Source organism: Microtus pennsylvanicus, chromosome 7, assembly GCF_037038515.1.
Source record: "Microtus pennsylvanicus isolate mMicPen1 chromosome 7, mMicPen1.hap1, whole genome shotgun sequence".
NCBI classification, from domain to species: Eukaryota; Metazoa; Chordata; class Mammalia; order Rodentia; family Cricetidae; genus Microtus; species Microtus pennsylvanicus.
The window spans coordinates 113,177,154-113,191,507 of record NC_134585.1 but is presented as its reverse complement, the minus strand read 5'-3'; the positions used below and the strand labels follow the sequence as shown (position 1 = coordinate 113,191,507).

General features: G+C 50.0%; 1 protein-coding gene across 2 annotated transcripts in view; it reads left to right on the top strand.

The window, feature by feature from the left end:
• Igsf3 (immunoglobulin superfamily member 3) overlaps window positions 1-14,354 on the top strand; it is a 94,081-nt gene that overhangs the window by 67,234 nt on the left and 12,493 nt on the right. For both annotated transcript variants that reach the window (XM_075981782.1, XM_075981781.1), the window contains one exon: window positions 4,259-4,663. In XM_075981782.1, the coding sequence (XP_075837897.1) occupies window positions 4,259-4,663 (405 nt within the window). The remainder of the gene's footprint in view (window positions 1-4,258; window positions 4,664-14,354) is intronic.

Here is a 14,354-nt window from a genome sequence, read left to right as displayed (position 1 = left end):
CTCTCTGACTCTACCTTCTTTCTCCCAGCATGTCTCCCAGCATTCATTTTAGTTTTTCCTGCCTACCTAAGTTCTGTCTTGTGCAGGCCTAAGACAGATTTTTTATTAACCAACAGTATTTACAACATACAAAGGGGAATCCCATATCACATGCCTGTAATTCTAGCCCCAGAAGCTGACAGACATGGGCTCCTTAGAGCAAGCTAGCGATCAAGACCAGCCATATCAGTTAGCTCTGGGTTTGATTGAGACCCTGCCTCATCAAATAAGGTGGAAGAACAATTGAGAATGCCTGACGTCAGTCTTTGGCCTGTGTGTGCATGCATATGCACACACAACCACAGACAAACATGCATATACTCATATGCATCACATCACACACATGCACACACACATGCGCACGCACGACAAAAAGGTAAGCAAGTTTTGATTAGAGATAATGGTATCTTCTAGAGTGTTTTATTGAAGGGTTTTATTGAAGGGCTTGAGGAAACTAACGGTAGATGGTGGGTGGGGCACCTGGGGCTAGGGACTCCTGTTGCCATCCCTGGCGCTGGGTGAGCTGGGTGGTATGAGGACCCTAGTGGATAAGTGACATCAACTAGCAGGACATGGCTGTGGTAAAACTGGCCTGGAAAGGAGGAATGACAGGGTATAGTGATAAGTTTCTCCCACCCACAGGTTGTCTTACTCAGCTGCTCACAGCCCAGCCCCCCAAAGTGTCTGAACAGGATGGAAATCCCATTGCCCACGACACAGCATTTGTCCCACGTCTGGCCGAGTCTCAGTACTCAGCTCAGTTGTCCCATTTAGGCCTGTGTTTTTATCTCTTCCTCTGTGAAGCTCCCACTTAAGAAAAAAACATTTCCTCATTTCACGGAGTGAAAAGATACCTTGAGATCTGCAGAAACCAAGTACAATTAGATTTGCGCCTCATGGGATATCCAAAGAGGCTTCTTCCCGTGTTATCTGCCAGATGCAGTCCATCTATCACGGTTTCAAAAGACCAACCTGCTGCTTTGCTGAGAAGATAACTTACTTTGTCAGGCCTTCTGTTGTCAGGAAGCTTTGTCAGTCCCCATTCCCAGGGACTGTGTCACCACCTCAGGTAAGGCTGGTGGTGCTTTTGAGCACTCAATAAAGACAGCAGCGCAAGGTAGATCTGCCCACGACCAAGTCCTTGTTCTCCCTTCTGGGATTAGGGCAGCACTGGCTTTATTCTTAAATGTCTGTTTTCAATTTTCTAGTGATAAAGCGTTTTCCATTTGATGTTTAACTCCCCCGTGCCAGGGCTTCCCTCCAGCTGCTTTGAAAAGGGGAAGCCACCTGTCACTGTTGTAGGAATCCTTGGGCTTTTCAGGGTAACAAGGTGTCTCCCCAAGCAGGGCATGCAGTAAAAAGAGACATGCAAGCAGCAGGAAACAGGAAGCTGCTCTAGACCCATGGCGTTCTGTGGGGCCTGTTTGGTTAGACTGGCTGCTGTCTAGGCCCTGGAACGGACACAGCATCATGTAACCCAGATGCAGCCTGTGTCCCCCTGCACCTCACTGTGATTGTATCAGCTTTCTGAATGCTTCATACCAAAGATGGGCTTGCCTTCTGCAGTCACCAGGCAGCTCTAATGTCTGTGTCTAGAAACTTCCTCCAGTGATGATCGCAGTCCCTGCTGCCTATGCTTGGCACCACTGTGGACTTGGACATGGGAACCTGGGATGTAGTAATAAGGGCGACGGGGCTGTGTCCCCAGCTCCCGGCCGCCCCCATGGCTAGCTTTACCCGAAATAATTACACGGAAACTGTATTCTTTTAAACACTGCTTGGCCCATTTCTATCTAGCCTCTTCTAGGCTAATTCTCACATATTAATTTAGCCCATTTCTAATCATCTGTGTGTAGCACCCCAAGGTGCGCTTACCGGGAAGATTCTAGCCTAGGTCCATCCTGGGTCGGAGCTTCATCGCGTGTGTCTGCCTGGGAGCTGGGAGCATGGAGTCTCTCTGAGGCGTCTGCTCCCGAGAGGAGAGCTGTGGAGTCTGAGCTCACTTCCTCTTCCTCCCAGCGTTCTGTTCTGTTTACTCCTCCCACCTATCTTCTAACCAATGAGGGCCAAGCAGTTTCTTTTTATTTAACCAATGACCTTCCTCCATCACTGGGAGATGGTTCTGAGATCTCCTACGTGTAGATTGTTCCCCACTGAAGACATTAGGGTATCCAGGGAGGGTGAGTCAGGGTGCTTTCCCTGGAAGGAGTTTTACAGTTTCAGGTAATCTGCTCTGGTAGTGTTCTTAAGCTCACCATGTATCTGGCCGCCCTCACAGCCAGGACAGATGGAGTAGCACTCCCTTGGATTCCTGAGGCCAGCTCTGCTCACTTGACCCTCTCTCTAGATTCCCACTAGAACTAGGACCGTGGTTGTCCAGCCAGCCATAGTCATTATCTAAAGTAAACAGCGACACATAAAAATGTTTGTATTGCTATAATTAATAATGGATCTTCTTTAACCGTGACAGATGTGTGGATGAACTAACAGGCTGCCCACAGACCATTGTGACTATGTGACCGTGGCTATGTGCACTCTGGTCTGTGTCCACCGTGTAGGCCTGTGTTGGCCTTGGGCACCATGGCTTCATATGTGAAGCCAGAAACACCCAGTACAGGACCTGTTCCCTGGTATCCCTGATCTTTATCTCTCTCTCTCTCTCTCTCTCTCTCTCTCTCTCTCTCTCTCTCTCTCTCTCTCTCTCTCTCTCTCTCTCTTGGATTTTTCGAGACAGGGTTTCTCCATAACTCTTTGGTTCCTGTCCTCGAACTAGCTCTTCTAGACTAGGCTGGCCTCGAACTCACAGAGATCGCCTGCCTCCCAAGTGAGTGCTGGGATTAAAGGCGTGCGCCACCACCGCCCGGCGATCTTTACCTCTCTTATGGCATGTGTACTACACACCACTGCCTAGGTGGCCATCACGATCACACAGGGTCGGTCTCTGTGTCTTCATTTTTTAAATTGAAGATCCAGAGAGTTCAGCAATTTTTGCCAACCTGTTCTCTAACAACTCCCCAGGGAAAAACCGAAGACTCTTTCCGGGCTTTGAGTTTCACCGCAGACTTTAAAGTATTTCAGCCCTTTGGTTTCTTAGACAAACCGCATATTTTCTAGAGTGTATGTGATGTCCTACATACTCATGTAAACTTCACAAGGACCCTTTACAGAAAGGAAAACAGAAGCAGAGGGGACTTAGATCACTTACTCAATGTCACACAGCTACCAAGTGTCCCAAGAAGGTGACTGCCTGCAGAGTTGGTGCCTTTGATCAGTCTGATGACTCCCCCGGGGAACAGCAACCCCAGGCTGGCCCTGGAGTGAGGTGCACACAGGGCTGTACCCTGACTCTACCATTTACTACTCACAATAGCAAGCAGTTTACTTGACTTCTCTGCACTCTGCAAAAGGCACAGCAAGCCCACCTGAGCTCCCTGTGCTGATCCAATGAGGGGGTGAAAGCAGAGCCTCCCATACTGGGCTTGGCACGCAGCATTCGGCACACACCGACCAGCATTACTTTCATTTGATCCTCGCCAATGTGCCCATCCACACTGAAGGAACTGTGACTCCCTTGTAATGAGAATGAACGTTAGAGGCCAGGGATGCCTCCCAGTCAGTGAGAAATATTGAGAGGCCACAGCCCACTGGGACTGCAGGAACCTCAATTTCGGAGTGATGCCCCACCCACCTCAGGTGTCCATCTACTGGAGACCAGGCCCTCCTGCCATATGTCCCTTAATACCTGTCTGAACCTAGGCCTTGTGGGGACTTAGAGGAGAGGCTGACAGCCTTGTGCATGTGCCTGCTTCAGGACGTCATGCACTAGAAAACCAGGGACAGGTATCTAAAAGTGTTGGGTACATGCAGTGAAGGAAACTGGCTTTGCACAGAATTCTGGGATTGCTAGGAGTGGTCGTGGCTTTGGTGTCTTAGCCTAGAGGAGGAAGTGCTGTAAACCCACATGAGGCTCTCAGGTCTCACTGGGAGGAGACAGGGCTGGGTTGCTCAGAATAGCCTGGGCCCTCTTTGTGTAAAGTCTTAGGAATCGTTGAGTTGGACCTCAGCACAACACCTAAAGAAATAGCTCGCTCGCGACCAGAAAGCTTAGGAACGTGCAGCCACCACTCTGACTGCCAGCTTGGCCAGGTGACCCACATTCGAAGACACACTACCCCAGAAAAGCCAATGTGTCTGCCTCACCTCTCTGCTCTCCCTGCAGAAACGGGCTTTGCAGTCACAGCCATCTCCCGGACGCCAGGGGTGACCTACAGTGACTCCTTTGACTTGCAGTGCATCATCAAACCCCACTACCCATCCCGAGTCCCCGTGTCGGTGACATGGCGGTTCCAGCCAGTGGGCACGGTCGAGTTCCACGATCTGGTGACCTTCACGCGGGATGGAGGGGTTCAGTGGGGAGACAGGTCATCTACCTTCCGAACTCGGACTGCCATCGAGAAGGCCGAGTCCAGCAACAATGTCCGCCTGAGCATCAGCAGGGCCAGTGACACTGAGGCAGGCAAGTACCAGTGTGTGGCAGAGCTGTGGCGGAGGAACTACAACAACACCTGGACAAGGCTGGCGGAGAGGACCTCCAACCTGCTGGAGATCCGGGTACTGCAGCCAGGTGGGTGCTCAGGCGCCGAGGCCTCCCTCCTGTAGGGCCCACGTGTGTCTGCATGACATGGTGAGAGACATGGGTGTGTGCTTATGTGGTGAGACATGAGAATGTGCCCTTAAATGACACAGTAAGGAGGATGTGTGCATATGTGATATGAAGATAGGTGCTCATATGATATGACATCCAAGTGCTTGTTCTTCCCTGACATAGTATAATATATGAGGGTGTGCTCGTCCATGATACACGAGCCATGAGGGTGTCTGCTCCTGCTTATGTGACATGGTAAGACATTGAAGGGCATCTGCTTGCATGACTGGGAGATGTGAGGAAATAAAGAGTATACTGAGCCCTGGCACAGCATCTGTTTCCCACCTCTGAGAAATTCCAGTCACTTGCACCCCCTTTCTTCGGTGGCTAGTTCATGTCTTGCATGCGTTTTCTTCTTGTGTGTTTATAGGTGGCGGGCACTAGGACACTTCTAGATCCTCCCAGCATGTGACCCCGAAGAACAGGACGTTGTCCTACCTAACCACAGCCCCATTGTCATACTGAGGAATTCATCAGTCTCATTACCCACAATTCTGCAGTTGTCTCAGCAGGGTTTTTCAGTGTAACCCCACCACCACCACCACACACACCTCCAAGGAGACTTCAGTTAGGGAGCACACAGCACTTCAAGTTGTCCTGTCTCTTTGCACTCTCTTAACCAAGAACAATCTCCAGCGTGTGTGTGTGTGTGTGTGTGTGTGTGTGTGTGTGTGTGTGTAGACACTGACATTAAAACATGGGCAGGCCGTTCCGATCTTTAAACCCATCTCTTAAAGTCCTGGCGGTAACTTTGTGTGTGGGGTTTCCCTTGTCCATGTTAGAGAGAGAACTTAGAGGAGAGAGGAAAGACAGTGGTATTTATCAAGCTTCTCTGCCCCCGCCCCCATTAGGAAGAACAGCCCTTTGATTACAATTTTACATTTCCTGGAATAATTAAGGGACTAGCCTAAGGCCATAGGCCTGGTCACTGGAGGAACCATGTGGTCTTTTTCTATAGTCTTTTCTTAACTCATTTCCTGTCATATGGGCTGAATTACTTTCTCTTGTGGAAGTCCATTCATCCAGAAGTCACTAACTTGGCAGGTATTCTGCATGGAGGTGCCTTCAGACGCCTTCACCAGGCTCTCCCCTGACTTGAGAAGTAACTTGGGTTTTTCTGTCTGTCTTGTGACTGACTAGGTTGGAAGGTGGTGGAACAGAGTGCCCAGTCTAGGATGCTGTACCCCCAGAATAGAAAAGGCACCCACACAGACAATGGTGGTGGATAGAACTTACAAATAGTTGAGTTGTTTTTTTGTTTTTGTTTTTGTTTTTCCTGTCTTTCTGACCCACTCACTTTGCAAACATGGTTTGGACCTTGTTCTCCCGTTATGATTAGTGTACCCAGACTGGTCACATCAGAGGCCACAAACAGGGAAGTTTTTTGCATGTAAAGTTAAAAGGGGTAAGGTCTGAATTTATCCTTCCCCTTGCCTGACCCCATCACAGAGAGGCCTCTTCTGTACCACATTTGAACAAATGGGTTTTATAGATGGTGAGGCTATGTCTAGATAATTAGAGCTGAACTGGGCCAACAGGGTGCTGAAGAAGAGGCTTTCTTCAGTGGGCGTTCAGGTTAATGGAGGGCTAAGTGGAGACCCCATTTGATGTAAACACTTGTGGAAGATGGGGAGATAACCCCTGGCTGCCTTATGGGGTAGAGTGTGTACGGGTGGTAATTGTGTGTTTTTGTTGTCTTGTCTGCCACTCAAGGTCAGTGTTCTGAGCGGCAAGACTGTCACATGGTTTTGCAGCTTGTGGTGGTAGCAGAGGCAGTGACCCCCAGACCTTGCTTGTCTTTGCCCCTCTGAATAAGCCTCTACTGTTTGCTTTTTTGTTACTACTTGGAATCAACCAGAGCCCTGAAGCCCTTGTGTGCACTTAGTCCTTTAAGGTTCTCATTGCTTGGATTCTGATTCAGATTTATGGTGACTCTATTGACCACCATGAGCCGTGACCAAAGCTAGTTAAGTGGTAGAGCTGAAACTCAGCCTGAGGTGAGAGGCCAGATCCCTTTGACTCCACACATCTGCCCATCCTGCCATCTCATCGGTCTCCTCACTGTGGGCTTAGAACTGCATTCATGGCTCATACAGGAGATACACAGGACGGAAGGGTCCAGCAGGGGCCAGTCCTTGTTCTCCGCACCTGGAGTGCCGTTGAGAAGGCTGAATCCAGCAACAGCATCTGCTTGAGCATCAACGTGCCACTGAGACTGTGGTTTCCCTGGGAAGTGTCTCCAAGTAGTGCTTGGCTCTGGAGACTTTTGAGCATTCCCAACTGCCACCGTCTTCAGGAGGCTTCTGGGCTTGCTTGCGAAAAGATCATTCCACCTGGGCTTGTTGGCTCTTGACTCTCCCTCATTGAAGGAGGGGTCAGAAAGGGTCATGGGACCCTCACCTGAGTATTTAGGCACCCCTCCCAACTAGTTGTATTGCAGTTCTGTATTAATTGCGGGTGGTCCATGGGGAGGCTAGAGTGCATAAGTGCATAGTTGGGCGAAAGACTTAAGAAAGTGGGCTCCATCTACACAGCTGTGGGAACCACCATCCCTGCTGGGCGCATACCTACCAGTGTGGCTGCCTTAAAGTCGGCCCCGCACCTGCCTGTAGCTCCTGACCTACTGCTCTGTAAGTAAGCGGAATAAAATCATTGGTTCTCCCAGGTGAGCTTTGGTAGCATTGAATTCTGGTTTGCTATTGGGACCTTAAGAGGGTGAGGTATTGCTTTGTCCTCCCTAGAGCAAAGGTCCTGGCAGTAGCTGTCACAATGCTCCTATGGCTGGCCCTCTGGAGAGTGGGAAGAGCAGCAGTGTGCGGCTCCCAGCATGACTAAGGCGCTGGAGCGCATCCCCTAAGTGTTACTGTTTCTCCTGTGGTAATCATCTATGCACTTAGCACTGAATCCTTTCCAAAGAGCTTCTCCCTGAACGCCCAGCTAGTGCGAGTGCTTTCCTTTGGGTGCAGGGAGACAGTGCTAGAGACACACTAGTGCTGTGTGCTTTCTTACTGACTCTTTTTGATAAGCGAACAGTCAAACAGTGCCCCACCCCCAGCGTCACCACCATCAGCAATGAGTGGGAGATTGGGATCCAAAGCTAGGTATGCCTTAATGAAGTGCTGGGAGTGGAGAGACTTTGCCCCTTTTGGAAACCATGTAATCACATCTATTCCTTCTGCATTCAACCCCATAACATTCTTTATGGGGGATATTTTTCCTTGCAGGTCCCTGGTGTGTGGTAGGATAAATAACAGCAGCAGTGTGTGGCTGTCACATTGAAGATGCCTTACTTCTGATGACTCGCTTCATTCTTCCTTAATCCACACAGGGTCAGTGGGTGTGGGGGTGCCTGACACAGCTTACAGATGAGGACTCTGCCACCCAGGGTGAATAAGTTGCCCAGTGACTCACGATGGGTGGAAGAGCCAGGATTCAAGCCTACACAGGCAGCCTGGCCCCAGAGCTAAATTTTTAATTTTATTATATTATCTACTGTGTAGACAATGAGCCAAAATTATACTTATTGTGTTTTCTTCTCTCTATGACATCGTTTGGTACAGTGTGGTGTGTGTGTGGTGTGTGTGTGTGTGTGGTGTGTGTGGTGTGTGTGTGTGGTGTGTGTGTGTGGTGTGTGTGGTGTGTGTGTGTGGTGTGTGTGGTGTGTGTGTGTGTGGTATGTGTGTGTGGTGTGTGTGGTGTGTGTGTGGTGTGTGTGTGTGGTGTGTGTGGTGTGTGTGTGTGGTGTGTGTGGTGTGTGTGTGTGGTATGTGTGTGTGTGTGGTGTGTGTGGGGGGTGTGGTGTGTGTGGTGTGTGTGTGTGTGTGTGTGTGTGTGGTGTGGTGTGTGTGTGTGTGTGTGTGTGTGTGTGTGTGTAATGCAGGGCTTTTCTACTCCCATGGCTGCACCCTAGCACCAGGCTGTGAATGCCCTGTCTGGTTTTGCCGTCCGGATTCCCTGGACCTTTGTTTTGTAGCATTAAGGCTACAAAGCATTTGGAGCTTCCTTGAGATACAAGTTATTAAAGACAAAATCAAATATATACCTATTTCGGGTTCCTTTATTTAACTTCTGCCACAAGGTGGCTCTAGGTCCAGGGGAAACCAGTGCCAGCCTCCCTCCTCCCACCCTCCCCATAGGACCTTCCCCGCCAAGCCTGGGTTAGCATCTTCCAAAGGGTCGCCATCCACCCCTAAAGAATATTTTAGGGAATGTTCTTATTTGAGGAAAACCAGCAAGAAACCTAGGCACTGGTGACAGACTCAGTTCATTTATCATCAGACTCTACCGTCGCGACGTCCTTTATCCCAGTCAAGTTCTTTGTGGTCTGTATCCAGACTCCTCCTGCCAGAGCCACTGATGGTGACCACACCATTGCTATTTACTTCATCAAGCTCTCTGGTTAGCTGGCATGAGCAATCTGCTGTCAGAAGTGACTTGCCATGGATTTATCATTGGCTACCTCCAGCCCATAGGCGTGCTTCAGAGCCTGTGATTCCCCAAGGCAATCTTAACTTCCCTTTCTGCCTTGATTTAGTCTAGTCTTCTCTGAATGATCTTGTAGTCGAGACTTAGCCAGCCCAGTGTGTTCCATTCTTATTCAGTTCTTTTTTTTTCTTTTAACTGTGAGGCATCATCTTACTTCCTTCTGATTTTCTTCAGTTCCAAAAACACCCTCCAATTTCACATGGCTAAATACAGAAGCAATAAGGGAAATGTCAGCATTCACTTAGCCAATGTTTATGACTATCCCTTGCTCTGGCTATTAAATATTGTGCATTAAAATTGACAAAGCAATAAACAAGCCTCCAGGCGGACAGCGTCCGGTGGTAGAAGGCTGCTTGTCAGTGGGTGCATGCTGCTGGGATCGGACTGATGGGCAGGTGGATGAATATTTAATGCCCTCTGCCTGCTGCCAAATCCGTTTTCTCTGCGTTCTCATTGCTGACCTGGCAGATTGGGCCAGCTGCGGGCGCTTTCTGTGACTGTATAAGTCCAGGGTCTGTGAACATGGCTGTCCTTGTCAGGACATTCTCCCAGGGCAGCCTCGGTTCTCCTCCTTCCTACCCACGCAGCTTCTGCCTGCCTGTTGTCTCTGCAGGGCACGTGAGTGAGAGCCCCAAGAAGGAGTTCTCAACCTCCGTTCATGCTTCAGCTTCGTTGCCATTGTGGTGGCTGGTATCCATCTGAAGCTTATTACTGGTGTCAGCTAATTAGGGTCACCGCTCTGTCTGCAGACAGGTCTGGCAGGGTGGGTGTGCCAGGTTCTCTGCTAATTTGCTGCCTCACCTCCCAACTCTTGCTGCTTTCCCTTCGCCCCGCCCCTCCATGCCCCCGTGGGCGCGTTTGAGCACCTGCTGGGACCGCAGAGGTGGCTGTCACACAGGACTCCAGCGCAGACTGTCTGGGAGAGAAGGCAGGGCATTCAGACCTTCCAGATGTGGGCTTAGCCATCACAGAGAATGGACACGCGGGGGTGGGGCGGTTCATACTTTTTAAAAGCGAGAGTGAGCCACACGACCTGGATGGGATTCCATGTCTACCAGATCACTGGCTCTGTGACTGAGAAAGCATCTTTGTAAAACCGGGACTAATAGTTGATAGGACTAGCGAAGAACACAGTTAATATTGGTAAAGAGCTTAGGGTAGGAGGTAGCAAGAGATGAGCCTGTTAAGGAAGAGCGCCCTAACTTGGGGAATTAGGAATTTGGTCATGTGTAGACCATATACCCCTTTCATTTAAGATTTTCTTTTTAATTGTGTGCGTGTATGTATATGTCTCTCTGTGTGCACATAGGGATACGGGTACTCGGGTAACCCAGAAGATGGCGTCAGATCCCTTGGAGCTGGAGTTACAGGTGGTCACCAGCCACCTGACCAGTGCTGAGAACTGAGCTAAGGTTCTCTGCAAGAGCAGTACATGTAATCTCTGAGCCACCTCGCCAGCCCTCATGCACTGCTAGGTGACAGTTGGTCTTCACTGGCCTGTAATGAAGTTATATAAAATTCAGTGTAACGTTTCTAGTCATACAACCTTTAAGCAGGGTGGTACTCTTTGTTTGGGTTGGTTGGCTTCAAACTCATGATCCTCCTGCCTCAGCTTCCCAAGTGCTAGAATTGTAGGTATGTGCCACCACATCTGGCTAGGAAGAATATATATTTTCAAGTTTTTGTAGCAAAATGCATCTCACCATAAATAAGTACTCAGAGACAGTGACAAGGGGACCCAGTCCTGGCCAGAGGGGCTCTGAATGCTGCCCTTAACTGCAGAGTGACAGCCACCACAAAAGGGCCGACTGAAGACGATAAAGACCCCTCCTGGCTGACCTACATGTTAAAAATGTGGGGGAAAGAGCTCTGTGTTTACTATAAAAGCCAAGTAGGATTCGGCCCAAAGGCGGCTTTCTCACTCCTGTGAATGTCGTTTGAAAGTCACAGAGGACACGGGACAGAGCTTTACTGGAGAGAATTTGAGCCATTAAATTTCTCCCACTCCCTAAACCAGTGTAACAATGAAAACACTTTTTGCCTTCAGATCCCTGTGGAGATGAGCTGTCTGCAGCAGGGGAGGGAGGGAATTGTCTGCCCTGTGGAGAACTGCTGTCCCAGGGACAGGTTGTCGGCTTGGGAGTGACCACTCCCCGGCTTGCTCCCTGGTCTGAGGGAGAGCTTATTAGGGCTTGGGAGGTCATGGCCATGCAGGGGGGAAGAGGAACTGAGGCACGGCAGGGGCTGGGGAACTTCAAGTGCAGTAACTTCATGAGTGGCAGCTGCTTTTGCTGCTTGCTTCCCAGAGTATGCTCGCATGTGTTTGTGCGTGCTGAGGGAGGGGTACCCCCAGAACTCTCCCTTCTCCCCTAGTCTCCTGGGTGACCTGCTTCCTTGCACTTGAAGCATCTCCTACCCCAGCCACTGGCCTCCTCTGTCCCTGGCATTCCTGTCAGATGTTGTGGAGAGAACAGAGTCTCCCCTCCTCCTCTTTGTTCTCTACCCATCTCTCCTCACCTTTCCTCTGCTCTCTCCTTGCTCCCCACACAGAATCTGCCGCACCTCTATACCTGCAGCTTCTCACACTTGAAGACACCAGAAGAGCCTGCGGGCTCACAAACCCACAGGTCCCTGGGTGTCCCTCTTCCCCCTGTTTCTGACCCAGTATGGGTCTAACAAGTTCCCAGGTAGCTTTGCTACTTATTCTCTGAGTCCTCTCAGAGCTACAGGTGGGCAGGATCAAGAACCAGCCTTGGGACCCCACAGTCTTGGCACTGACCTCGCGAACTGCGTCCACCATGCCCGGCCACTGGCTCTTCCCTGATCACTACACAGAGAACTTGGCCTGGTCCCTTTCGATTTTCACCTGCTGACCACCTGCTCATTTGTTTCTTGGAGCCCAACTCAGGGATCACAGCTGTTTTGCAAGGTTATCTCTTTTATCACAGTCAGAATTAATGGCTCCTCTTTCAAAAGATTAATTGGGTTTTTATTTAATCACCCATTTATTAATGTGATTAGCAACGATTGGGTCATAGTTCTTTGCCCAGACGCTCAAAAAGAGAAGACCTTTGCAAAATGGCCCTTGGTGTGAGGCAGCTGTGGTTGTGTTTAAGGAGAGTCGTTTGCTGATGGAACAAGTGTGTCTGCCTGAGCAACACACGCATGAAACCCATTCGGAGGATGGGTAGGTTGGCCGGGAGCAGCTGCCGTTCTCTGCCGCTGCCTCCACCTTTTCACACTCCCTCCTCCATGTAGCCCCGCTCCTCTTAGCTCCGCGGCCTTTCCTCCACTGACAGACTTTGATCCCAAGCCTGGGATGGAAACTGTCCAGCTGCCGCACGAAAGGGCATTCCTGTGAATGATGGGAGCTGCTGGGAAGGTGGGTGCCGCTGTGTGAGTGTGCTGCACAGCCGGCCACCGCCATCCTGGCCAGCCACCGCCATCTACCCGGCCTCTCTGACTGGGCTCTGGCCTCCCGCTGCATTCTCTCTTTTCCTGGTGATTGTCTGGGGGATTAACTCAGCCTCACTTCTGAGTGTCTTTACGTTTGCCTAGGCATTTATTGCTTCTCCGAGTCCGTTTGCTGAGCAGCCAAGCCCAGCGTTTGTTTCCCTGGTCGAGGGCAAGTCTGTTAAGGGTCTTCTTCAAATGGAGATTCTGACTTAGTGGGCCCCAGACCTGTTTCTAAGAAACTCCCCCTCTCCCCCTCCCGAGTTGAACTCATGCTGATGGTCCACAGCACTTAGAATGTTTTGCTTATTATTTTATGTATATAGTTGTTTTGCCTGCATGCATGTCTGTGTGCCGTGCGTGTACCTGGTGCCAGAAGAGGGTATTTGAGTCCCTGGACCTGGAGTTATAGAGAGTTGTGAGCCTCCTTGTGGATCTGGGAATTGAACCCCAGCCTCCTGGAAGAGCACTCAGTACTCTTCTCTCCAGATTTAGGATTTATTTTATTGTGGGGTGGGGGTGGGGGCGTGGAGTGAGGGAAGGAAGTAGGTATGTGGCATAGCACACACCCTTGGAGGTTAGAGGGCAACTGATGGGAGCCAGTTCTCTCCGTCCTTGGGTTTGAACTCGGGTTGCCAGACTTGGCAGCAGGTGCCCTTATCCTCTGAGCCAACTTGACGGCCATATCTACAGCACTTTTAAAAGTCCGGTTGCCAATTATATCAGTGTCCCATTTAATTATGAGCTTTGATCTTGGGACCAGAAATAGAAACCAAAAGGAATAGAAACCAAAAGGAATAGAAACCAAAAGGGAGTGAGAAGAGCTAAAACTTACGTAGTGTTCGGAGTACACCCAGCCTGGTACTGGACTCTGTAGCTACTGCATTTAATCTGCCGGGTTCTAGGAGAATTAGATGCACACTTCCCGTGCTCTTGCTGGCAGATGAAAACACCCGCTCTTAAAAGTCCAGGCTGTCCTAACTCGGGGGGGGGGGGGGGGGGGGGGCTAGCAGCCGCACCTTGCCCCAGGCAGTGCTGAGACAGGCCTGTGAATGCTTCCTAATTAGCTGTGGAGACTCCTAACTCCTCCGGGCCTCAGGACGTGCCCTCCCTACCCCTGAGACATGGGAGGAAAGGCAGAGCTGAGAGTAAGAGCTGACCCCCTGCCCATCTGTCAGACAGGCACCGGATTTCAAAAGTACCCCTCTTTTAAGCTCCCCAACACTTCATAATATTTTGACACGGGATGGCAAAAAAAGAAAAATTGGAAATGCTTTGAAATATTTCTCTTCCTTGGCTTCTTGGTTTTCTGACCATGTGACTGACTTGAAGTTGAGTCATAGGATTCCAGTTTAACATATGCGGTTACTATAGCAATTGAGGTTTCCTTAGTAACAGTTGCAAAAATAATCTGGCCCCAATTAATAATACATTTTAAAGCTCTTTCTACTCCACACAGAACAACCCAGTTCATCTGGCCGTACACCAGATAATTCAGGTGGTGTCGTCTGCACTGATTGAGATACCATTTGCATGTGGTGAATTGGGTCGGAAGGGATGAAAGGGAACAGGTTGTTTCAGGCCTCGCCGGCATCCGCTCAGAAAAGTTGTCCAGCAGGCTAATGCCAGCCCAGTCTCCGGGATTCCCAGGGTGTCCCGAAGGACTTTGTGT